This window comes from Procambarus clarkii, chromosome 27 (assembly GCF_040958095.1).
Source record: "Procambarus clarkii isolate CNS0578487 chromosome 27, FALCON_Pclarkii_2.0, whole genome shotgun sequence".
In the NCBI taxonomy this organism is placed as follows: domain Eukaryota; kingdom Metazoa; phylum Arthropoda; class Malacostraca; order Decapoda; family Cambaridae; genus Procambarus; species Procambarus clarkii.
The window spans coordinates 20,819,579-20,847,351 of record NC_091176.1 but is presented as its reverse complement, the minus strand read 5'-3'; the positions used below and the strand labels follow the sequence as shown (position 1 = coordinate 20,847,351).

The window sequence follows — 27,773 nt, the reverse complement described above, 5'->3', positions numbered from 1 at the left end:
TGGTGCGTTGTGGTGTTGATTATTAGTGTGGTGTGCAGTGGTGGTGCTGGTAGTTCGTGATGGTGTGTGGTGGTGGTGGTGCTGGAAGCTCGTGATGGTGTGTGGTGGTGGTGCTGGTGGTTCGTGATGGTGGTTCGTGATGGTGGTTCGTGATGGTGGTTCGTGATGGTGTGTTGTGATGGTGCTGTTGGTTCGTGATGGTATGTAGTGGTGGTGCTGGTGGTTCGTGATGGTATGTAGTGGTGGTGCTGGTGGTTCGTGATGGTGTATAGTGGTGGTGCTGGTGGTTCGTGATGGTATGTAGTGGTGGTGCTGTTGGTTCGTGATGGTATGTAGTGGTGGTGCTGGTGGTTCGTGATGGTATGTAGTGGTGGTGCTGGTGGTTCGTGATGGTATGTAGTGGTGGTGCTGGTGGTTCGTGATGGTGTGTTGTGGTGGTGCTGGTGGTTCGTGATGGTATGTAGTGGTGGTGCTGGTAGTTCGTGATGGTATGTAGTGGTGGTGCTGGTGGTTGGTGATGGTGTGTAGTGGTGGTGCTGGTGGTTCGTGATGGTGGTTCGTGATGGTGGTTCGTGATGGTGTGTTGTGGTGGTGCTGGTGGTTTGTGATGGTATGTAGTGGTGGTGCTGGTGGTTCGTGATGGTGTGTTGTGGTGGTACTGGTGGTTCGTGATGGTGTGTTGTGGTGGTGCTGGTGGTTCGTGATAGTGTGTTCTGGTGGTGCTGGTGGTTCGTGATAGTGTGTTCTGGTGGTGCTGGTGGTTCGTGATGGTGTATGGTGGTGGTGCTGGTGGTTCGTGATGGTGTATGGTGTTGGTGCTGGTGGTTCGTGATGGTGTGTAGTGGTGGTGCTGGTGGTTCGTGATGGTGTGTTGTGGTGGTGCTGGTTGTTCGTGATGGTGTGTAGTGGTGGTGCTGGTGGTTCGTGATGGTGTGTTGTGGTGGTGCTGGTGGTTCGTGATGGTGGTTCGTGATGGTGGTTCGTGATGGTGTGTTGTGGTGGTGCTGGTTGTTCGTGATGGTGTGTAGTGGTGGTGCTGGTGGTTCGTGATGGTGTGTAGTGGTGGTGCTGGTGGTTCGTGATGGTGTGTTGTGGTGGTGCTGGTGGTTCGTGATGGTGTGTTGTGGTGCTGGTGGTTCGTGATTGTGTGCAGTGTGTAAAATATAATGAATGAACTGGTGTTATGTTTGTAATATTTTCAGTAGTCTTTTCCTACACTGCACCTGCTTCCTACTTGGCTGATGTTTTTATACGAAATGAATGTGGGGAAGCAGAGTAATTATATTGGCAATGTCTGAGCGAAATAAAATTTATTTAATCGATGAGTAACCTTTCCCAACTTAAAATGTAAATTAACCTATTTCGCATGCTGAATAATTTACAAAAAATACTGAAGTATTTTTTATATAAAATAAAAAATACATGTTAATTTTGTTCATATTCCAAATGCAAACAATGAGAATTCAGTAGATGGAGATTGGGGGTAGACTTGGCGATAAACGTTTGAATATTTGTTTTTGTGAATATCTTTGCAAACAAGTTTAATTCTGCTTCATTTAATATTTAATTGTTTTCCGTGTAACTTTATAGTGTCTTTCTGTCAATGTATGTCTTTTCATTTGTCAGTCGATAGGTCCCGATCGGTCTATTGAACCTAGTTTTGCATTGATCCCGTGGCGCTTTGCAGGTGTTAGATGTTGGAAAATTAAGAGAAAATATTTACACAGACATTTGAGAGAAACAGAAGTGTGACAGATTACTACATAAACTATCAGTAGAATGTTTGTTCCTAATGCCGAGAAAAAGATGTACTACACCTTTCAGGAGAAGAATAAAAACATTAGTTATCATCTCAAAATCATTAATAGGAACGCATATCAAGAGCACATTTCAAGTCTATGTTAGATATTAAGAGCATTGCAAAACTTCCATAAATATTTTCTGTAGCAATTTAGCAGTGTAGATTAGTACAGGAGGAAAAAAATACATGATATACTGTATTAGGAGAGAACACAGCACAGTGTATACAAGACACCCACTCTCTTCCCTTCCTCAGTGGCTGGGTCGAGCAGTGTGGCAGAGCTCGGGAGGAGACGCCAGTGTTTTTATTTTTTTTTTTTTGCAGGGATATTCCTGCGCGGGCCCTAAGCCTCTGGCTGGCCCACTAAGTGTTCCTAGTTTCTCTTTTACTTGGACGGAATATGAGTATTAATGACTCGTATGATTGCTTCAGTAAGATTTTGCTATATATGTTTAACAACTTCTTCTGCTCTGTTGAAACTAAGTTGAAATCTTAATGGGTTTGTAACTGTGCACTGTGTTAGATAATGTTCCAGTGGTCTGCCTTACATTTCTCCACAGTGCTGACATACGCCAGGGGTGTTACTAAATCTCTTCTAGTAGGAAAATATGTGCATTTTAATACATTATGAAAACACATATGAAAAGACTCTACTAGCACAAAGAAACCTTATATTATGAAACACCTTTTGCTGCTGATCATAGAGGACAATAACTACGACGGCTGCTCCAAGATTAATGTGTTACCTAATTTATAATCACAACGTTTACTGAAGCAAAATATATCAAAACAAAAATTAACAGCCGTTTATAAAATATTTCGCTAAAACTAAAATGAGGTAATAAAATCCAGGACAACAAGTCAGCCAAGTGAGCATAGCGCAGCCGAGACGAGCCAACCTCGAATATTCAAGCAAGTATAATCCTACAACCTGTGTTCAAGCTCTAAAACATTATATAACTTGAGATTATAAAAGATCCTACTTTTCTGCTAATTCCGATCCTCATGATCCAAACATGCAGCACTAAGCCCGTCATTGTTTAGACTCGAATCAAGCCGTGACTATGACTGCTCAACTTTAAGTTCAGTAATGTCATGGGTGGAACAAAATTCACAATAACATTCGCAACTTCTCAAGAACAGCATGACAAAGAAAACTGAATGGCTACGCATATTATAATGACTTTAATGCCAAAGCGGTAATATAAGACACTGCTGAGCTGCACACTGAAAGTATCTATATTAGAACTTTGCCTGTGACATCGCTGCACTTCCTGTGAGGTCAACTGACGTTATGTTCGCGTTATTTATGCACTGTTATATATAAATAATGAGCTGTACTTGGGTATCTGTTAATGAAAAAGTCAATTATGTCATATCACATGCATGGCATCTGGTCAGTCTCAACGCTAGAATCACTGATAAATTTTTGTATTCATATTTAAAACACTGTAGACATTTTTCTAACGCCGAGTAGTTTGACTTTCAGTATGACGATATTGCTAGGAGTCCATATCCTACAAGAAAATTCTGAAGGAACTTACAACGATATCAAGCAATAGCATCTTGAAAGCAATGGCAGTTATGAAAATCGTACTGCAGTCAGTCCACGGCATATCCTAACTAATCCTCTCTGTGGGAGCAGTAGACAGCACGTAGAAATCACATCAATTACAGTTACTTCATTATGCAATGGTTATAACCGCATAAATTTTCAAATGCAACGAAAAAAATACTTTGAGGGGAAAAATACGATGAGAACTTAAAAAGTCATCATAAAAACCTTGAAGAAGTGAACATGTACGCCTGATATTCTTATCTGATATATCGCATAGACCTTGTGAGTCGGTGCACAAAAAATATACTGAATAGTCCAGAACGGTGCAGAACAGTTGCAACAGAGAATATCCACAAAGAAACTAGTCACAGGTTGCGGACCCTCGTATTCCTGCAGCTTCTACATAAACGTAAAATGTAAGTGAACGCATTGTTGCTTCTCTTTCATGAACATTCAACAGTTTGCCGTAAAACAGAGAAACATGGGCACAGTCAGTGATACGTCTTAGTTCTTGAATCCTGGGGACAAGACATGATTAATCCACGGACCAGCAGTTATTTACACAAGAGAAACAAATTCAGGGTAACCGGTTAGCTTGCCATTGGAGTGACAGATTTATATAGCAGTTCAGAGGGTCGATACTGAGCGGTTGGACAGTAGTAGTAGTAGTAACATAATTAATCCACATCACCCAACCTGTCCCCTTAAAAAGAACGTCGCTTCTGGCCGTTTGCCCGTATAGCCGAATATGGACGTAATATGAAAATGAAAGAAAAAATAAAATAAATTTGGGATTTTTTTCAACAACAGTAAGTTAAGGGTCCTCTCATAGGTAAGGTGGGCAGGAAATTCTCATAAAGTTTCAAAACGGTATGAAAAACGTTAATGGAAAGTTTCCTCTTCTAAGCTTGCCGAGTAAGGCGGACGACTCATACAGAAAACGGAACAGTACGTCTCTTTTGTGAGCCGATTTCATTTCAAATTACATCCCAATTTGGCCATAGTGCGCATACGACCGAAAAGTGACGTTATTTTTAAGAGGACGGGTTGGTCCATGAGCGGTTGGAAAGAACCTTGGCTCAAAGCAACTTAATGAATTCTGCTGGACAATCGTTCAAACTCTCTTCAGCACCGTAGCAGCGCACATTTTCACTACTGTAGCCCGTGTCTCTGCAATCTCAGGATCTAATTAAAAATAATTATCAAAGCTCGATCACCATAGTTGAAGTTTTTAACGTTTTCTTCATTGAAACGAAAATAACAATCTTTTAATATAATGACGAGATAAAATATGCACTTATTCAAGCTATTTAAGAATGATTTCGGGCAGTCAATTCCACGTTAGTGCTTAGATTCATGTAATTTAAAGTCTTTTTCATAATTTAATATAAGTATTTCATTTACACGTTCATCCACTTCTTGTAAACGGAATCATAAATATTGTAGTCATTAAATATTTTATTTAATCGAGAACAGCAAGGATTTGAACTTGAACCATGTAAAAAATACGAAGCTGTTGCTCAACTAACAAGTGGCCGAATTAGCAGTGGTAATAGAACGGTTGGTAGGAGAGATGAAGTCAGTTGCAGTTGAAGCAACCGTTGAAATGAAATTTTCATTTGAAACATCAGTATTAATAGTAGTAGTAGTAGTTGTTATTGTAGAAGTAATAACAGCAGTTCTCGAAACAGTAACAGCTGTATGCGAAAATGCCGCATTATTGAATAAATCACTGAACTGATCGCTGAAAAGTTTCCACTTCGACTCTTAAATTCGAAGCGAAATTAATTGCCTCAACCCAAATTGATTTTTATTTTCCTCTAAATTATTTTAAAAACAATATAAGCATCACTGAAAAAAAAGATAAAAATAGCACGAAAAAACATGAATAAAACTTTAATAATGCCATTTAAAATGAAACATCTGACAGACTGTTTGCGGTGTTGTTCTGAATGAACTCCTCAGTCACTGAGCTAATGCATGCTTGAATCAAAAGAGAAAACTAAAAAAAATAAAAAATTAAAGAAGAGGTAAACCAATATTAAAGTGGACTGAAAGAATTTGTAAATGAATATATCAAAAATAATTATCTAACCTTTCCTTAGAATCGTTTCCTCGTGTACTTGGTCCGTGCCTTCCGGCTCGTCTGAAGATATGAAAGCAGTATTGAGATTAAGAAGAGGAGGAGAGAGATATGGTATTAGTTGGTGTGGCAGTGAGTACATTGATATTAAGGGTTGTCAAAATATATTCATTCAAGCTAACTTCTCCACACAATGGCAAAGTCTATGGCAAAGTAGCACCCCACAGGCCATTAGGGAAAATTTTCTCCACTGTAGCAAAGTGGCAATCCTCACAAAAGCAAAGGGACCATCCCCCATTCCACTTTGCCAGTAGAGCAACCCTTTGGCCTAAGGCTGTATCACGGTATTGTGTCAAGATGACAGCCCTCAGGTCACTGGGGTTCTCGCCCCACAATGTCAAGGTAGCAATCCTCAGCTTAGTGGGGTCATCTAACCACACTATGGCAAGATGGCAACACTCAAGCTAGGCCGGCGAGCTCATATAGTGCATACATTGATACCATAAATGACGGAAGGAAAACAAAAACAAATATATAGATAAAAATTATATAAGAATATTAAATATTGATAACAAATGTGGTTATATTTACACCTAAATCAATCCATCATGATTGATGCTTGCTTGAATCAAAAGAGAAACGGTATTAACGGTATGAAGGTCCAAAATAATTATAGGAAGAATAAATAAAAAATGAAGGTGTGGAAAAATAAAAGTAGATAATAATGATAAATAATATTTAATCTAATAATAGTATAAATAATAAAAATAGATAATAAGAAAGTATTAATAATAATAATACGTTCTTAAAAATTCAAATGTTCTTCCCATTATCTTGCTCAAACTAACTTTTTCTCTCCTCTCCCCTTATCATACACCCATCCCCCTCTGTATCTACCTGTCTCTGTATGCCTGTGTCTCTTTCTGTACCTATTTGCTGGCTTCTGTCTATGTATATATGAGTGTCTGCCTCTTTTTCCTATGTCTGCCTGTCTGTCTCCCTCACGCGCGGTCTCTATCGCTCGCTAGCTCTCTGTTCCTCCCTTGCTCTTTCTCTCTTGCTCTTTTCCTTCTTCGCTTTTTGCGTTGAAAAAATATGAATATACGTCTTAAAATTACTTTATTACTTCTTCAGTTACAATATGAGAAACAAAAATAAATTAAGAGCAATTATTACATGATATTATAAGTTAATCTGAGAAACTGACCAAAATTCCAATTATAATACAATATATAATTTATTAATCAAACAGATGAGCATAAAAATGTAAAGAAGCAATTGCTGAATTATATATTCCAACGAATTTGATAGAAATTCAATAAAATAACAGACCAATTAGTAACGATAAAAAACACACTTATGTCACTGTGTAGTGTAAGAAAAAATTAATAAAACATCAAGTCTTTCGCGCTCTCCTGAGTGTTTTATCAAGGTCTGAGTATAGTACATGACGAGGACTTACGTCTCAGCGATTGATCGTTGTGATTTAAGTCTTTTCATATTATGTACTCAGAGCATTGGTCCAAATGGATAACTAAAACTGGAACTCAACTCAGAATGTATCAGGTTCATGATTTGTTCCAAGAGAAACAACTACGGAACTTTCCTGCACCGTGGGAGATAACACTCTTTCCAGTTTTAATCCCTCCCTTTCCACCCATGAAGCAAATTAGAGATCAGCCCAAGCTTCGTCTTGAGGCAAAGCTCAACGCCTGAAGTCATATTGATGCTCTGTCCACAGAGCATTCTCTCTCTCTCAAATCATATACACTGATGGTTCCTTACATCGCTCCACGGGTGCAGCTGGAAGTGCAGTTATCCTGACAATGGGCGATGGCTTATACTTTGAGTGGGAGTCCGTATAAACAACTGGGCCTCTACCCTTCAGACCGAACTATTTGCCTTGCTCCTTGCTCTGAAATGTGTACAAGTCTCCAAACTTGATACATTAATTGTAAGTGACTCCTTACCATTCTTAAATGCTCTCAACTCTTTAAGACATAACTGTAACATGCTCGTGTCCGAGCTAGACACAAATACAACAAAATTATTAAGGATGGTAACAGAGTCCATTTTATGTGGTCTCCATCTCATGTTGGCCTCCAAATGCATGGTAAAGCTGATACGTTAGCCAAAGAATCTGCCTTAAAAGAAGCCGTTGAGTGTAACCTTGGATTGTCAATGAGCAATCTGAGAGCAGCAGTACACCGAGAACTTCAACAAGATCTTGTAGATCTGGGGCAAAGTGAAATTGACACCAGTAATTCCATCTATCATCATACTATCATGCAAGAGGAGCTACACATCGATGGACCATCCAATAAAATCAGCAGACTTCTAGATGTTACTACTGCTCAACTTAGACTCGGTTACAAGTATCCCTCGGAATTGTCATTATCTGCCGATGTAGACCTGACCAAATGTAAACTGTGTCAACAAAATTATTCGCACACCCTCCGTCACTATGTGATAAAGTGCGAAAAGATAAGTGAATTTAGAGACAATTCTATAACCAATGTTCCAGCGATGTGTAAATATTTCATTCAAAATGATCTGCTACCAAATATTTTTGCCAAATATCCCTAGTTTGCTAACTGTAGGTAGTAACTAAGTGATTGTAACCTATCCACCGCTGCCCACTGGATGGGGGGCGTGGTGCAGGACAAACATATCAATTGTGACACTAGCTCTCCACATATGTCAGTTGCTTAATTTAGAAACTGTGCTTGTGATCATTCTCGAACCCATTGTTGATGTGACGACATATACTTAATTTTGTAACTTACTCATCACGATTGTAGCTTGCTTAGCTAAATGAATTGTTTAGTCCCTGAGTTAGTCTCAGGGTTTAGTCCCTGAGCCCATTATGTGCCTCTGTAACCCTTTCCACTGCCGCCCACAAGAAGGGTATGGGGTGTATAATAAATGAACTAAACTAAACTGTACTCAGACCTTAACAAAGCACCCAGGAGAGTGAAAAACTTTGTGTATTTAATTTTTTTCAATAAAGTACATTGACTGGAGTTTGGTAACTTGTCATACTATCATACAACATTCCTATAACTGGGATTTGAATCTAAACCAAACATTCCCTATTTTTTTGTAATTTAGACAAGAAACTCGTCTTTTTTATAGATATTAACGAAACTCAAATGCCGGACTAGAAGTGCAGAAAATAAAGTCTGTTCATTCAAATTACGCAATTAGGGTTACCATGAAGAAACTTAATGTAAATTTTGAAACAATACGCTCAAACTGTTCTAGAGGAATCGTAAAACTATTGGAAAATTATTTAAAAAACGAGAATGACCACTACATCCCAATATCATGGGGGAAATCAGAATATACTCCTTACACCGTTATTGAAACATCTTGCATAACACGCTCTCCCTCCACATCTACAACATAATAAATTTTTTATTCTTTAAATAACCGTGTTAATTATTTAAACATTCATAAGTAATGATAGAAAGTGTTCTTAAAATATAAAGGTCGCGAAAAGACGAAACATTAACTTGGGATGAATCTAGTTTCACTGGCAAATGTCTCAACAACTGCCGCTGTATACTAGTGCTATCCCTATTAAAATGTTAGCGCAGTATTCCGAATCAAGTACGGAGAGTCAAACTTGATTGTGAACACAGTCGACCTTCATTGTTTCCCTTTAAGAGACCAGAGTGACAGACACACACATACATCACAGTAACAGAAAATAATAAGCAAGCATTATCGACAACTGCTTTCAATCACAGTGGAAAAGTAACTGTACATGATGTTTACCGTTTACTTAAATCTTCTCAATTGTTTTTACCTGAATCACCAAACAGAAATAAGTGAAATGCAGGAACCTCTTCCGTGCCATGATCCTATTTAACTCAAAAATTAATGGGAAGAACGTCACCAGTGATAACAAACATTAACATTCAACAATAGTCGCAGAAACTAGAATAAATTATTATAATTTCATTCAGTAAAGATTTTCCTTCAAAGAAAGAAAGATTGGGGTTTTACTTTAAGCATCTGTTTTACATAAAACAAACTTCTGAACTTAATTACTTGATGTGCAATATAAATATATATATATATATATATATATATATATATATATATACATATATATATATATATATATATATATATATATATATATATAAATATATATATATATATATATATATATATATATATATATATATATATATATATATATATATATTTATATATATATATATATATATATATATATATATATATATATATATATGTATATATATATATATATATATATATATATATATATATATATATATATATATATATATATATATATATATATATATATATATATATATATATATATATATATATATATATATATATATATATATTTTGTGTCGAGACACAATCGACTTGAGAATAGTCCAAGACGGACCGAATCGTCGTCGTCCCTTCACTTTCTAGTGTGTGGTTTGGTTAACATTTCCCCTTCTAGCTCTAAAATTACTTTTATAGATTAAAAATTACTTTTATAGATTATTTCACACTTCTTAAAATAAATATTGGATCCTTTTTCCAACTATGGCTTGATACAGCATTTTTACCAGCCAAAAGGGTTATATGGCAATTTCAAAACTGTATTTTTCTAATCATGATTCCAAGGGCGTCTTTCAATTTTTAATGTAAAGGTTGCAAAACAGTGACCCACGGATATTGTACTGTTCCTTATATCCAACATATGATAATAGATAATACAACAGATTCGGTCCACTTTAACAAAGTATTAATTAATATTGACATTTACACCGTAAGATATTAGGAAGTGTGGTCTGAGAATTCTTCCGTCGTCTATCGCTGTTCATATACTGCGTGTGGACACAGTGTTTAAAAATCCTCTATATAATAATTTATGCGAAGATTATTACGAAAAATATATTGAGAATCCTTTATCCTATAATATATGCTTGATATACTAGCCTGAGATAGAGCACTCCTTCAGCACTTTACACACGCTAACGTTAGATGTTAGAAAATAGGGTAAAATAATCCGTCAGTTTATTCCTGATTAATAAATAAATAAATTATGTTATCAAATTGATTTGTATACCCTAATTAGCACTCATTTTCCCCTTGAGTTCAAATGCCGGAAACTTGGAGATAACAATCAATATCCATAAAAAATAGTTGTTATTTTTATGTAACTACTATATTAATAAATAACATAAAAAAGTAGAAATAATATTTATTATTACAATACTAATTGACAAAATAATAAACGCGATAATAATAATAATAATGATAATAATAATAATAATAATAATAATAATAATAATAATAATAATAATAATAATAATAATAATAATAATAATAATAATAATAATAATAATAATTTCGCGTCCTTAGAATTTGTCCATTATTAAAATTAATAGGAAAAGAGCCTCGGAAAATTACACAAATTTTCAGATATTTTAAAGTATTTAATTTTTAAATCCCTAATGAACAAAACAATAAAACTTAAACTCGTGTTCTTATGAAGAGGAATTTGAGGAGTATCTGATCACATAAAACTAGCTGGTGAACAGGCAAAAATCTAAACGTTTTCTTTTAATTCACCTGAGAGTAATAGATTTTAACTCATTATAAATACTGTTTATTAGGGATTATGCTCTCTTATACATTGTATTTTATTTAATGTTAACTGTTGCGAATGATTTATAGTTTTAAATTGTTTATTGTCAAGTTGAAATTATGTATAATAAAATCGGCATAAAAAAATATTTAAACTTTGAAGCCAAATGCTTAGCCGTTATACTATCAGTACAGATACATTAACATTGATCAAAGCAACACGACAATGAATTTACTTATAAAAGTAAACACATACTTATGTAAACGCATGAACAGAGATGAAGTACTTACCTTTCCTGCGATCACGTTGGTCAGGACGTGGAGGAGGTGGGGGTCCATGAGCCCCGGGACCGGGTCCCCTTACAGACGGTCCTGGTGGGCCGGGTCTATCTCGCGGATCCAGGGTGTCCCGGCGTGACCTATGTTTTCATGGCATTATTAATCTCATAAGACCCGACAAATAAAATGAACGAGAAGGGAGAGATGAGAGGGAGTGGGAGACTATAACTTCCTGTTGTTGAATTAACGGAGATCTATCAATTTGATTACGTCATATTTGACGCCACAGTAAAACTCGATAGCACAGCTCCACGTGTGTAAACTATTGTTTACGCGCATTATATGCCTCTCCAAGATAATTGTTCAAATCCCATGTTAAATAATACTGATTGTTACTCATATAATAACAGTCAAGCTGGCCTCTTGGAGAGATCTATGATACATACAAATGTTATTTTGAACATTCCTGGAGCTGTATGCGAATTTTCAATATGGCATTGAGCTAATTTTAGTTGTACCCACTTTTTGGCGGCGGAAATCACATCTGTATGATAACAGTTGTTTACAACTTGTGTTTTGCAACATAGTTTGAGATGATATAATTTACTAACTAAAAGAGAAACAAGCAACAAAAAATATAAAGTAAGTAATAGCCTTGTCAATCAACAGCAATAATAATCAGAACTGCAGCAAAATTACTAAAATAAAACTTGTTACTTTAAATAAATTATAGCTAACCAAAAATATAAATAATGCAAAAATTAGAACTCGAAATGTTTTCATTGTGGCCTGCGTGAGAGAGCTACCTTTCCTCGACTGAGGTTTCTCTCTGATATTATGAAGAGGAAGCAGAGTGAAAATATATAGAGAACGTGTTATTAAATTATGGAAACAAATTATTCAATCGCGTGCTCTCTACCCGCCAGCTTTCCTAAAGGATGTGGATCTGAATATCCAAAATCTCGTAGACTTTCGTGTGAAGTGTCGTGTAGAACAGTTGTGTAAGTGCTTGGGTTCTATCCTCGTGCGGGACAAAGACCTCTTGGCACGTATCCTTTCACCCTATGACTTTATTTACCTAGCAGTATATATATAAATTCGTTATAACAAATGTATCTATTACTAAGGTTATACTGAATTATGATATTATGATAATGGGGTTTGCATCACTATGTTGGCGTCATGTATATAACTAATAGTGTTACATTTCATTACAAGTAAATACTATACGGGACGGCATTCATGGTATATTAGGGAACATGTTTGCTGAAGCTGCTAACCTGTGGTCATCAGCGTAGTCTTGTGGAGCGTCCTGCAGAAAGTTTGATGGCACAAGACCTCGCTGGCCCCTCAACTCCCCCATGTAAAAGCCATCGTCATCCATGTCGCCATACACGTAAATGATGTCGCCCGTTTGGAAGGACAACTCGACCTGTTGGGGCAAGACAAGTGGCTACTGGATGCCTAATGCCTCGTTGGGTTGGGAGGGTAGGTTGGCTCTGGCAGGGCTTCGTGTCCCTCGATTATATCTGATATGATTCACTGTTAAGATCTAGTTTTTGTAATCCAATCTAAAGGTGCTTGACAATAACAGAAAACATACATCTACTTGAGGATACATCGGCGTCAATGCTCGTGGGATGTTACGTTGCATTTATGTTAGACGAAGAGAACAGAAGTAGGGAGAGAGAAGACACGTGAAACACACAGTGGCAGATGAGTAACGAAGTTAGTGATTGAATAAAAGCAGCAGGGACAACACACGCCAAGAGGCTGCGGCAGAAGAGATGTGGCCAGAAAAAAAATCAAGCACGAAAAACATTTAGGAACCTGAAGATAATACCTACGTTTTCACGGATGTTAAATACAAACAAATAACACAACAGTCGAGAACAGAGGCATCCATTATAAAGTACAGACAAAGCTCTGGTGCATCGACGTACAACAAACATTTGTTACAACACTGAGAAAGGACACGGCTGAGCAAACGATTAACAAAAGTGACAACGGATCATTGGCTAAAAGGAGTATTGCCGATTAAATTAACACAGTGAATAAAGAGGATCGGTAAACACACCAGATACGTAGGCAGGATAATGTTAACTTACGCTGGAGGTCCTAACAGTACCAATTATTATACAGAATTTGATTTATATCCAAAGTGTTACTCTTTTCTAATCTATGCTAGTAATGCAGTGTTAAGACTTATACTTTAAGAAAACAAACGTTTACTGCATTTCATAATAGGAAAAGAATTAAGGATGTCGAATGTCGATAACAACTCGAACATTCCGTTTATATTAAAAAAAATGCTTTTTATTACAATCTGGACCTCCTGTTTTGCGTAAGAGAACATATAACTAATTTCACAGCTGCAAAGAATGCAAATGGTGGGCATACTGTGCTTACGAGGTCAGTGGAACCCATGCTATACCTAAAAGCAAGAGGAACGAACTCTACTCTGAAAGGGTTTTGCATGATGCACTCTGCCAGTGGGTTCAGACAAGAAGCAAAATTCAAGCTACAACTAAGGTTGAGGGAGCTAAATGTTAAAATGTGAATGAACGGTGTAACTCTACGAGGAAGAATTATCATGAAGTGCGTGAGAATAGTGTCACTATAGTTAGCCAGGATACCGAGTATATTGGGAGAATATTATAAAATATGATAACAGAAGGTGTATTGAAAATGATTTTAAAGCAATTTAATGATAAGTGCAGGGAGTTGTTTATTGTTATTATTTTCTATCACAGACGTGGCCAGGGAATGTGTAGTAGCTGGAGTTACAGAGGCATGCTAGAAAGAGCATGATGATAAAATGTATTAAAAGTGATAATGATGTGATGTTGGAAGAATAACAGTAAGATATGTTGTTAGGGGGGCAATGGAGGAAGCTACGGTTTGCAAGCACTAAATTAAAGTTCTCCTTAAGTCAGTCTCTTAGAATGCAGTCATGGGCATTAGGTTGGTGTTCTCTCTACGAAAGGAAATATTAAAAAAGGCACTAATTGTGTGGAGAAAAATTTATATCTGATATATAAGGCTAAATGAAACAAGCAGATTTTTGGACTAAAAACTAAAGGAAGAATTTAGTAAATTTAAAACTAGCTTTCGTGGAAAAGACAACGGAGAAAGCTTCACGGCATCTTGAAGTACAAACAGGCCGTCAAACCTTAATTATAACAGAAGTTTGAAAAAGAAAATGGCGTTGAAAAACACTAGGAAAACTACGATAAATATAATATTAAAAAACTGTTAAGGAGATACTAAAGCCAGAGGGAATACTGCAGCAAACACTACAAGAAAATTCAACGAGGTATCTAAAGCCCGAAGGTGGGAGAGGATACTGAACTAGACGATGCAGGAGGATGAGGAGGAGGCAATGTACACAAGTTTCCACTGTCCTGATACAGTTGTGGCTACTAGACTACTGGTAGCGTTTCCTCAGCCGCACACAGCACACCATCAGCTACAATATACTTCCACTTATATTGAGCTAAAAAAAAAAGGCGGGTTTCCATAGGTTGGGAACAAGACCACCAATCGAGATTAACGGATAATCCACCTAAGAAATCCATCATCATTGATCTAAGGTTAACAGAGGAAGGGGGAGGGGGATTTAGAGGAGATTCAAGAGACGTAATCCGGCAGAAGAGGCTTGATTAAAAATCCGTTTATCCGACAGGGTTTAGCCTGGCCCAAGTTTATAAACTCTTATTTTGGTAAATATATAGCGAGATTTATGCGACATAAACATGGCACTTCAACTCTAGAAACTTTCCTTGTAAACATCACTGCGTCACTTACCTCCTTCATGATAGAACAAGAGGAGGCGGAGGATGGAGGCAGCATGTGGGCGTGTGGGCGGCGGGTGGGGACAGCGGGAATCATCGTGTTAGTCACTCAAGAATCCATAGTCTAAACATCTTACATACCCCCCCAAGTGTCATGAGGGACTGTAGCTTTAAAAACTAATGGCGGTTTTGGTGGGCGAAGGCTCAGGCCTGACGATGACCAGGTGACTATTAAGTCTCCCACGCTGGTCCTGGTCTAGGTCGAGGTAATGGCAAGCGGTTATGAAGAACGACGTAGACGAGACGAGTGGGGCATTAACAGCAGAAAATCCCTGTCACCGTCAGGCACATGCATACATCCCACATTGCAATTAACTTTAAAAGTACGTCCCTTTAGTTTAAGGCTAGAGTCACCAAACCCCCGCACTCACCAGCACTCCACTACACCTCTAAATTATCTCCAGCACTTCGCTATACCTTACATTCCATATCTCACTCTCTTGCATTAGACTTGTGGAGAAGAGAAGCGGGGCCGAACAGTTCCAGCTTCTAGGTAACACCAACATTGGCTTTCGGGAGTGAACAAAAAGTTTTGCCGTGAGAAAGTGTTAAGAGAAACGAAAAAGAGACAAAGAGAAACGAAATTATTAAGAAAATAATTTAAATATAGATTAAGAGATAAACGAGTGGTGATGAAGTGTTGAATTTGGGTTAGAAGTTTAAAAGGAAAAAAGTGTAAATAAGAACGAGAAAGAGGAAATAAAGGAAAATAAATGAGCGTAGATGGTTAAAAGAGGTGAAAGAGAGAAAGCTGCAACCGTAGCGGTGGCAGCAGGAGCAGGAAGGAGAGAAATGTTAGATCCAGTGAAGAAGGACGATGTAGAAGGAAGAAGAGAATCCTAGACAAAAATAGTTTCCTCTAGCTCTTCATAAATTGTCTAAGACAAAAAATTTGTTTCATATTCATCACAAATTGATGTATTAAACGGTGACAGTTAAAACAATTTATGATCATAATTATCTTTAATAATAACGGAAGAAGGACATCTAACGCGCTTGTGTGCCAGCATAGATTATATCGTTGATCTCAGAACTCTACCCTGTGGTCACGAGAGGTTGTGCTGGCAGTTTTAGAAATCACAATATTCAGAAGTATTTAGTCTAGAACATCTGAGACAAAGCAGCACCAGGCTGATTCGAGATCTCATCATGTGAACGCGTTCTCGGGTTTGAATAAAGATTCCGAGATCATTATTGCAAAAGAAAATCTTATTAGAAAAATGGAGGTAATTAAGCAATGTTTTGGACATTGGCTTTAAAAAGGCCATGAAAGGGTGATTTACCCAAAGTAAGTAAGTACTGGAAAACTAGTAAAAATATACTTAGTATAAACAGCTGGGCGGAATACAAACTTGAGCTCAACGGAATACCCATGCAAAGAATGAGTAATTAGTCTTCGTTTTCAATATTTTTAAATACGTACGGAAGTTGTCATATACATCATTAGATTTTTTAACGTTAAACTAATAGTCTAACAAATTATACATTTATCGATGCTTATGGAAATATAAGAAATAAATTACAAAAAAACAAGAAAGTTCTTAGTTTCAGACTTGTATTTTACTTGGGGTGAGGTGGTACAGGACGTGATTGAGATGAACAAGTGGATGAAGCATAATGGATATTAATAGGCAGTTTCATGCATGAGCATACGCAGATTATGTTCTTGCTGCTACTGTCTCTGTGATGGTTAGGGGTCTTGAGGTGGGTTGAATGTAATTATGTGTTAACTGGTTCTTGATTGCTGGTCCTGACTTTTGCTGATGCCCAGTCTTCTGTTGTCGTTATACCTGCCGATTATTTCAGCGTTGCTTGTTAAGATGTCTCTGATAATGGTCTGGTAGTAGGAGGAGATTATATGCTCCTTGATGCAGCCCTGTTCTTTCTGCGATCTTAATCGCCTAGAGAGAGAGAGAGAGAGAGAGAGAGAGAGAGAGAGAGAGAGAGAGAGAGAGAGAGAGAGAGAGAGAGAGAGAGAGAGAGAGAGAGAGAGAGGGAGAGAGAGAGAGAGAGAGAGAGAGAGAGAGAGAGAGAGAGAGAGAGAGAGAGAGAGAGAGAGAGAGAGAGAGAGAGAGAGAGAGAGAGAGAGAGAGAGAGAGAGAGAGAGAGAGAGAGAGAGAGAGAGAGAGAGAGAGAGAGAGAGAGAGAGAGAGAGAGAGAGAGAGAGAGAGAGAGAGAGAGAGAGAGAGAGAGAGAGAGAGAGAGAGAGAGAGAGAGAGAGAGAGAGAGAGAGAGAGAGAGAGAGAGAGAGAGAGAGAGAGAGAGAGAGAGAGAGAGAGAGAGAGAGAGAGAGAGAGAGAGACGTTTTTGTTTTGCCTATATACTGAGATCTTTAGGTCTGACAGTCCTCAAGTTGGCACGTGAAGGCATGGACGACGTAATCTCTTTTAACGCGTTATGTTTGATGTCGGGAAATTTCTTCGTAAGTAGGTTGGCGGTCTTCTTGTTTTTGTTGTAAGCTGTTAATTGTATCTTCTTATTGGTGTCTGTTGGGATAACGTTCCTATCAATAATATCTTTCAGAACTCTTTCCTTCGTTTTATAAGCCGGGGAAAGGCGTTCCTATAAAAAAATCTAATATGAGGTATAGGTGTTGTGTTGATTGATTCTTCAGAGGTTTCATTGCGTGTCACCTTCCTTTTAATGACGTCTTCAACATAACCGTTAGAGAAGTCATTATTGAGTAGGCTCTGCCTTACTCTACAGAGTTTCTTGTCGACATGCTTCCAACCAGAGTTAAGAGTGAGAGCTCAGTCGACGTAAGCGCTGACAACATTTGCTTGTACCTGTCCAGACAGTCACCTCAATCACCGCAGTCACCTCTATCACGTCCAGTACCACCTCACCTCAAGAAAGTATAAAAGTATAAGCCTTTGGAAAAGCATAGTGAATTTGTATTTGAAAATGTAAGGATTGCCTTGCGAGACACATCTCTAGGCGTCAGACCATAATACAGAGGGAAAAGGAACTTTAGAGAGTTAATTTTTAAACTTCCCTCGACAGTGAAGAAAAATATAAGAAACATTGAAAAGATCAGTGTTAGAATCATTAATCTTACCCTTTCGGTCAAATTCAACAATATATATATATATATATATATATATATATATATATATATATATATATATATATATAAATATATATATATATATATATATATATATATATATATATATATAAATATATATAAATATATATATATATATATATATATATATATATATATATATATATATATATATATATATATATATATATATATATTTATATGTGTGTGTGTGTGTGTGTGTTAATCACGAAAATTAACACGTGATGAAAAATGTGACAGTGTCAGACCACGAAGGAAGAATTGAAAAAGGAAATTCCTTAGGTACTTTCGTATTTAATAATACATCTTCAGAGAGATGGGAATGTAGGGGATGGGATGGTAATGTGAAGATGTATTATTATACATGAAAATAAATAAGGAAATTGTTTCAATTCTTCCATCGTGTTCTGACCCTGTAATATATATATATATATATATATATATATATATATATATATATATATATATATATATATATATATATATATATATATATATATGTATATATATATATATATATTTATATATATATATATATATATATATATATATATTTATATATATATATATATATATATATATATATATATATATATATATATATATATATTTATATATATATATATATATATATATATATATATATATATATATATATATATATGTATATATATATATATATTTATATATATATATATATTTTTTTTTTTAAAAAAATATATATATATATATTTATATATATATATATATATATATATATATGTCGTACCTAATAGCCAGAACGCACTTCTCAGCCTACTATTCAAGGCCCGATTTGCCTAATAAGCCAAGTTTTCATGAATTAATGTTTTTTCGTCTACCTAACCTACCTAACCTAACCTAACCTAGCTTTTTTTGGCTACCTAACCTAACCTTACCTATAAATATAGGTTAGGTTAGGTTAGGTAGGGTTGGTTAGGTTCGGTCATATATCTACGTTAATTTTAACTCCAATAAAAAAAAATTGACCTCATACATAGAGAAAAGGGTTGCTTTATCATTTCATGAGAAAAAAATTATAGTAAATATATTAATTCAGGAAAACTTGGCTTATTAGGCAAATCGGGCCTTGAATAGTAGGCTGAGAAGTGAGTTCTGGCTACTAGGTACGACATATATATATATATATATATATATATATATATATATATATATATATATGTCGTACCTAATAGCCAGAACGCACTTGTCAGCCTACTATGCAAGGCCCGATTTGCCTAATAAGCCAAGTTTTCCTGAATTAATATATTTTTTCTAATTTTTTTCTTATGAAGTTATGAAGCTACCCATTTCATTATGTAAGATGTTAATTTTTTTTTATTGGAGTTAAAATTAACGTAGATATATGACCGAACCTAACTAACCCTACCTAACCTAACCTAACCTATCTTTATAGGTTAGGTTGGGTTAGGTAGAAGAAAAAGTTAGGTTAGGTTAGGTTAGGTAGGTTAGGTAGTCGAAAAACAATTAATTCATGAAAACTTGGCTTATTAGGCAAATCGGGCCTTGCATAGTAGGCTGAGAAGTGAGTTCTGGCTACTAGGTACGACATATATATATATATATATATATGTCGTACCTAGTAGCCAGAACGCACTTCTCAGCCTACTATGCATGACCCGATTTGCCTAATAAGCCAAGTTTTCCTGAATTAATATATTTTCTCTAATTTTTATCTTATGAAATAATAAAGCTACCCATTTCATTATGTATGAGGTCAATTTTTTTTATTGGAGTTTAAATTAACGTAGATATATGACCGAACCTAACCAACCCTACCTAACCTAACCTAACCTATCTTTATAGGTTAGGTTAGGTTAGGTAGCCGAAAAAGTTAGGTTAGGTTAGGTTAGGTAGGTTAGGTAGTCGAAAAAACAATAATTCATGAAAACTTGGCTTATTAGGCAAATCGGGCCTTGCATAGTAGGGTGAGAAGTGCGTTCTGGCTACTAGGTACGACATATATATATATATATATATATATATGTCGTACCTAGTAGCCAGAACTCACTTCTCAGCCTACTATTCAAGGCCCGATTTGCCTAATAAGCCAAGTTTTCCTGAATTAATATATTTACTATAATTTTTTTCTTATGAAATGATAAAGCAACCCTTTTCTCTATGTATGAGGTCAATTTTTTTTTATTGGAGTTAAAATTAACGTAGATATATGACCGAACCTAACCAACCCTACCTAACCTAACCTAACCTATATTTATAGGTAAGGTTAGGTTAGGTAGCCAAAAAAAGCTAGGTTAGGTTAGGTTAGGTAGGTTAGGTAGACGAAAAAACATTAATTCATGAAAACTTGGCTTATTAGGCAAATCGGGCCTTGAATAGTAGGCTGAGAAGTGCGTTCTGGCTATTAGGTACGACATATATATATATATATATATATATATATATCGCACCTAGTAGCCAGAACGCACTTCTCGGCCTACTATGCAAGGCCCGATTTGCCTAATAAGCCAAGTTTTTCTGAATTAATATATTTTCTCTAATTTTTTTCTTATGAAATGATAAAGCTACCCATTTCATTATGTATGAGGGCAATTTTTTTTTATTGGAGTTAAAATTAACGTAGATATATGACCGAACCTAACCAACCCTACCTAACCTAACCTAACCTATCTTTATAGGTTAGGTTAGGTAGCCGAAAAAGTTAGGTTAGGTTAGGTTAGGTTAGGTAGGTTAGGTAGTCGAAAAAACATTAATTCATGAAAACTTGGCTTATTAGGCAAATCGGGCCTTGAATAGTAGGCTGAGAAGTGTGTTCTTGCTACTAGGTACGACATATATATATATATACATATATATATATATATATATATATATATATATATATATATATATATATATATATATATATATATATATATGTATATATATATATATATATATATATATATATATATATATATATATATATATATATATATATATATATATATATATATATATATATATATATATATATATATATATATATATATGTCGTACCTAGTAGCCAGAACGCACTTCTGAGCCTACTATGCAAGGCCCGATTTGCCTAATAAGCCAAGTTTTTCTGAATTAATATATTTTCTCTAATCTTTTTCTTATGAAATGATAAAGCTACCCATTTCATTATGTATGAGGTCATTTTTTTTATTGGAGTTAAAATTAACGTAGATATATGACCGAACCTAACCAACCCTACCTAACCTAACCTAACCTATCTTTATAGGTTAGGTTAGGTTAGGTAGCCGAAAAAAGTTAGGTTAGGTTAGGTTAGGTAGGTTAGGTAGTCGAAAAAACATTAATTCATGAAAACTTGGCTTATTAGGCAAATCGGGCCTTGTATAGTAGGGTGAGAAGTGCGTTCTGGCTACTAGGTACAACATATATATATATATACATATGCAATTGACGATCACAAAACACTGATCATTTTAAGCGGAAAATCCACAGAGAAATATGAAATGAGGTGAACGTTTCGGAGTCTGGTGTTGACAAAGGCTTTAACAAGCCGAAACGTTCACCTCATTTCATATTTCTCTGTGGATTTTTCGCATATATATATATATATATATATATATATATATATATATATATATATATATATATATATATATATATATATATATATATATATATATATATATATATAATTAAGCACAAAAAAATGAATCCATAAATGACGGGCGCTTTCGTGTTGGTCAACACATTTTGAAAAGCACAATCAATGAAGATTGCTTAATTGAGGATTAAGCTATACAAGAGGTGGCACGGGCATGAGTAGCCCGTTAACAATCAATGAAATACATCACTAGAATATGCAGGAAGGAAGGGTTCGTGTGAGGTATAAAACAATGTCTTTGTAATATTGGTTCATGAACATAAGAACATGAGGTAACAAACAGATGACCCTGATTGCCAATACATATGAACAAGTTGAAACTGCATAAGGTCTAATGTCCAATACATGTGAGTTTCTGGAAGCCCTATCTCTAATGACTAATTCATATGGTTTCTTAGAAACCCCAATAGAATATCGATGTATTCATCTTGGGATAATGATTTTTATAGATCAATTAAATTGTATCCAAATTGTAAAAACCATTACTAATATTATATTAGTATAATATAATATTATTTAATATTATATAATATATTACAATAATAATAATATTAGAATATTATATGAAATTTTATTTTATATTAATGCAGATTCAGTAAAGTTTATATTGGAAACGCTTGTAAAAATTATTATTGAAAACCTCTCCCATCAATTTATTGAGAATTTTCTGACTAATGAATCAATAAAAGTTAGATAACTGGCTAATAATCATAGAATATTTATGACACATAATTCAAAATATGATATATTTTGATGTTTCACCTATAAAGTCTTTACACCTATTGTAGTCTTTACAGGTCAATTTGCAAAGACATTATTACTATGAAGACTGTTTCTATCTAATAATAACCACGTGTATTAGTCAATTGGTATAGTGCTTCCAGAAACTCACATCCTTTAGCAACCTGTCCTCTTAAAAAAAACGTCGCTTTTGGCCGTTTGCCCGTATGGCCGAATTTGGACGTAATTTGAAAATTAAAAAAAAATTAAAATAAATTTGGGATTTTTTTTTCAACATCACTAAGTTAAGGGTCCTCTGATCGGCTAGGTGGGCAGGAAATTCTCATAAAGTTTCAAAACGTAATGAAAAACGTTAATTTAAAGTGTCCTCTTATAATCTCTGCGCATACGCCGGACGACTCAAAAAGAAAACGGAACAGAACGTCACTTTTGTGAGTCGATTTCATTTCAAATTACGTCCAAATTTGGCCATAGTGCGCATACGAGCCAAAAGTGACGTTATTTTTAAGAGGACGGGCTGATGACCAGACCTTCTGTAGTTTCCTCTTGTTCTTATCTTCACGAACCAATATTACACACTGTTATACACCTACCATGACACCTCCTTGCTTATATAGAGTGATGTATTTCATTTGTTGTACTTTTGAAAAATTGTTTCACTTCTTGTTTCTTTCGTGGTTAAATATTTTCACTTTAATCATGTCCTAATCTCTTTGTGATTTACACACACACTTGTGTGTGTAAATTTCGAAGAAATTAATAAATTGTACATATCTATATATATATATATATATATATATATATATATGTCGTACCTAGTAGCCAGAACGCACTTCTCAGCCTACTATGCAAAGCCCGATTTGCCTAATAAGCCAAGTTTTCATGAATTAATTATTTTTCGACTACCTAACCTACCTAACCTAACCTAACCTAACTTTTTCGGCTACCTAACCTAACCTAACCTATAAAGATAGGTTAGGTTAGGTTAGGTAGGGTTGGTTAGGTTCGGTCATATATCTACGTTAATTTTAACTCCAATAAACAAAAATTTACCTCATTCATAATGAAATGGGTAGCTTTTTCATTTCATAAGAAAACAATTAGAGAAAATATATTAATTCAGGAAAACTTGGCTTATTAGGCAAATCGGGCCTTGCATAGTAGGCTGAAAAGTGCATTCTGTCTACTAGGTACGACATATATATATATATATATATATATATATATATATATATATATATATATATATATATATATATATATATATATATATATATATATATATATATATATGTCGTACCTAATAGCCAGAACGCACTTATCGGCCTACTATGCAAGGCCCGATTTGCCTAATAAGCCAAGTTTTCCTGAATTAATATATTTTCTCTAATTTTTTTCTTATGAAATGATAAATCTAACCATTTCATTATGTATGAGGTCAATTTTTTTTTATTGGAGTTTAAATTAACGTAGATATATGACCAAACCTAACCAACCCTACCTAACCTAACCTAACCTATCTTTATAGGTTAGGTTAGGTTTGGTAGGTTAGGTAGTCGAAAAACAATTAATTCATGAAAACTTGGCTTATTAGGCAAATTGGGCCTTGCATAGTAGGCTGAGAAGTGAGTTCTGGCTACTAGGTACGACATATATATATATATATATATATATATATATATATATATATATATATATATATATATATATATATATATATATATGTCGTACCTAGTAGCCAGAACGCACTTCTCAGCCTACTATGCATGGCCCGATTTGCCTAATAAGCCAAGTTTTCCTGAATTAATATATTTTCTCAAATTTTTTTCTTATGAAATGATAAAGCAACCCATTTCATTATGTATGAGGTCAATTTTTTTTTATTGGAATTAAAATTTACGTAGATATATGACCGAACCTAACCAACCCTACCTATCCTAACCTAACCTATCTTTATAGGTTAGGTTCGGTTAGGTAGCTGAAAATGATAGGTTAGGTTAGGTTAGGTAGGTTAGGTAGTCGAAAAAACATTAATTCATGAAAACTTGGCTTATTAGGCAAATCGGGCCTTGCATAGTAGGCTGAGAAGTGCGTTCTGGCTACTAGGTACGACATATATATATATATATATATATATATATATATATATATATATATATATATATATATATATATATATATATATATATATATATATATATATATATATATATATATATATATATATATATATATATATATATATGTCGTACCTAATAGCCAGAACGCACTTCTCAGCCTACTATGCAAGGCCCGATTTGCCTAATAAGCCATGTTTTCCTGAATTAATATATTTTCTCTAATTTTTTTCTTATGAAATGATAAAGCTACCCATTTCATTATGTTTGAGGTCAATTTTTTTTTATTGGAGTCAAAATTAACGTAGATATATGACCGAACCTAACCAACCCTACCTATCCTAACCTAACCTATCATTATCGGTTTGGTTAGGTTAGGTAGCCGAGAAAGTTAGGTTAGGTTAGGTTAGGTAGGTTAGGTAGTCGAAAAACAATTAATTCATGAAAACTTGGCTTATTAGGCAAATCGGGCCTTGCATAGTAGGCTGAGAAGTGAGTTCTGGCTACTAGGTACGACATATGTCTATATATATATATATATATATATATATATATATATATATATATATATATATATATATATATATATATATATATATATATATATATATATATATATATATATATATGTCGTACCTAGTAGCCAGAACGCACTTCTCAGCCTACTATGCAAGGCCCGATTTGCCTAATAAGCCAAGTTTTCCTGAATTAATATATTTTCTCTAATTTTTTTCTTATGAAATGATAAAGCTACCCATTTCATTATCTATGAGGTCAATTTTTTGTTATTGGAATTAAAATTAACGTAGATATATGACCGAACCTAACTAACCCTACCTAACCTAACCTAACCTATCTCTATAGGTTAGGTTCGGTTAGGTAGCCGAAAAAGTTAGGTTAGGTTAGGTTAGGTAGGTTAGGTAGTCGAAAAACAATTATTTCATGAAAACTTGGCTTATTATGCAAATCGGGCCTTGCATAGTAGGCTGAGAAGTGTGTTCTGGCTACTAGGTACGACATATATATATATATATATATATATATGTCGTACCTAGTAGCCAGAACGCACTTCTGAGCCTACTATTCAAGGCCCGATTTGCCTAAAAAGCCAAGTTTTCATGAATTAATTGTTTTTCGGCTACCTAACCTACCTAACCTAACCTAACTTAACTTTTTCGGCTACCTAACCTAACCTAACCTATAAAGATAGATTAGGTTAGGTTAGGTAGGGTTGGTTAGGTTTGGTCATATATCTACGTTAATTTTAACTCTAATAAAAAAAAATTGACCTGATACATAATGAAATGGGTAGCTTTATCATTTCATAAGAAAAGAAATTGAGAAAATATATTAATTCAGGAAAACTTGGCTTATTAGGCAAATCGGGCCTTGCATAGTAGGCTGAGAAGTGCGTTCTGGCTATTAGGTACGACATATATATATATATATATATATATATATATATATATATATATATATATATATATATATATATATATATATATATATATATATATATATATATATATATATATATATATATATATATATATATATATATATATATATATATATGTCGTACCTAGTAGCCAGAACTCACTTCTCAGCCTACTATTCATGGCCCGATTTGCCTAATAAGCCAAGTTTTCCTGAATTAATATATTTACTATAATTTTTTTCTTATGAAATGATAAAGCAACCCTTTTCTCTATGTATGAGGTCAATTTTTTTTTATTGGAGTTAAAATTAACGTAGATATATGACCGAACCTAACCAACCCTACCTAACCTAACCTAGCCTATATTTATAGGTAAGGTTAGGTTAGGTAGCCAAAAAAAGCTAGGTTAGGTTAGGGTAGGTAGGTTAGGTAGACGAAAAAACATTAATTCATGAAAACTTGGCTTATTAGGCAAATCGGGCCTTGAATAGTAGGCTGAGAAGTGCGTTCTGGCTATTAGGTACGACATATATATATATATATATATATATATATATATATATATATATATATATATATATATGTCGTACCTAGTAGCCAGAACTCACTTTTTGGCCTACTATTCAAGGCCCGATTTGCCTAATAACCCAAGTTTTCCTGAATTAATATATTTTTTCTAATTTTTTTCTTATGAAATGATAAAGCTACCCATTTCATTATGTATGAGGTCAATTTTTTTTTATTGAAGTTAAAATTAACGTAGATATATGACCGAACCTAACCAACCCTACCTAACCTAACATAACCTATCTTTATAGGTTAGGTTTGGTTAGGTAGCCGAAAAAGTTAGGTTAGGTTAGGTTAGGTAGGTTAGGTAGTCGAAAAACAATTAATTCATGAAAACTTGGCTTATTAGGCAAATCGGGCCTTGCATAGTAGGCTGAGAAGTGCGTTCTGGCTACTAGGTACGACATATATATATATATATATATATATATATATATATATATATATATATATATATGTCGTACCTAGTAGCCAGAACGCACTTCTCAGCCTACTATGCAACTCCCGATTTGCCTAATAAGCCAAGTTTTCATGAATTAATATATTTTCTCTAATTTTTTTCTTATGAAATGATAAAGCTACCCATTTCATTATGTATGAGGTAATTTTTTTTTTATTGGAGTTAAAATTAACGTAGATATATGACCGAACCTAACCAACTCTACCTAACCTAACCTAACCTATCTTTATAGGTTAGGTTCGGTTTGGTAGCAGAAAAAGTTAGGTTAGGTTAGGTTAGGTAGGTTAGGTACTCGAAAAAACATTAATTCATGAAAACTTGGCTTATTAGGCAAATCAGGCCTTGCATAGTAGGCTGAGAAGTGCGTTCTGGCTACTAGGTACGACATATATATATATATATATATATATATATATATATATATATATATATATATATATATATGTCGTACCTAGTAGCCAGAACGCACTTCTATGCCTACTATGCAAGGCCAGATTTGCCTAA

The 27,773-nt window shown here is 34.6% G+C and overlaps 1 protein-coding gene across 1 annotated transcript in view; it reads right to left on the bottom strand.

Moving 5' to 3' along the window:
- LOC138349864 (peripheral-type benzodiazepine receptor-associated protein 1-like) overlaps window positions 1-27,773 on the bottom strand; it is a 94,419-nt gene that overhangs the window by 47,471 nt on the left and 19,175 nt on the right. The window contains exons 9-11 of the mRNA XM_069332429.1: window positions 12,627-12,778; window positions 11,359-11,486; window positions 5,455-5,505 (exon numbers count right to left, since the gene is read on the bottom strand). Of these exons, the coding sequence (XP_069188530.1) occupies window positions 5,455-5,505; window positions 11,359-11,486; window positions 12,627-12,778 (331 nt within the window). The remainder of the gene's footprint in view (window positions 1-5,454; window positions 5,506-11,358; window positions 11,487-12,626; window positions 12,779-27,773) is intronic.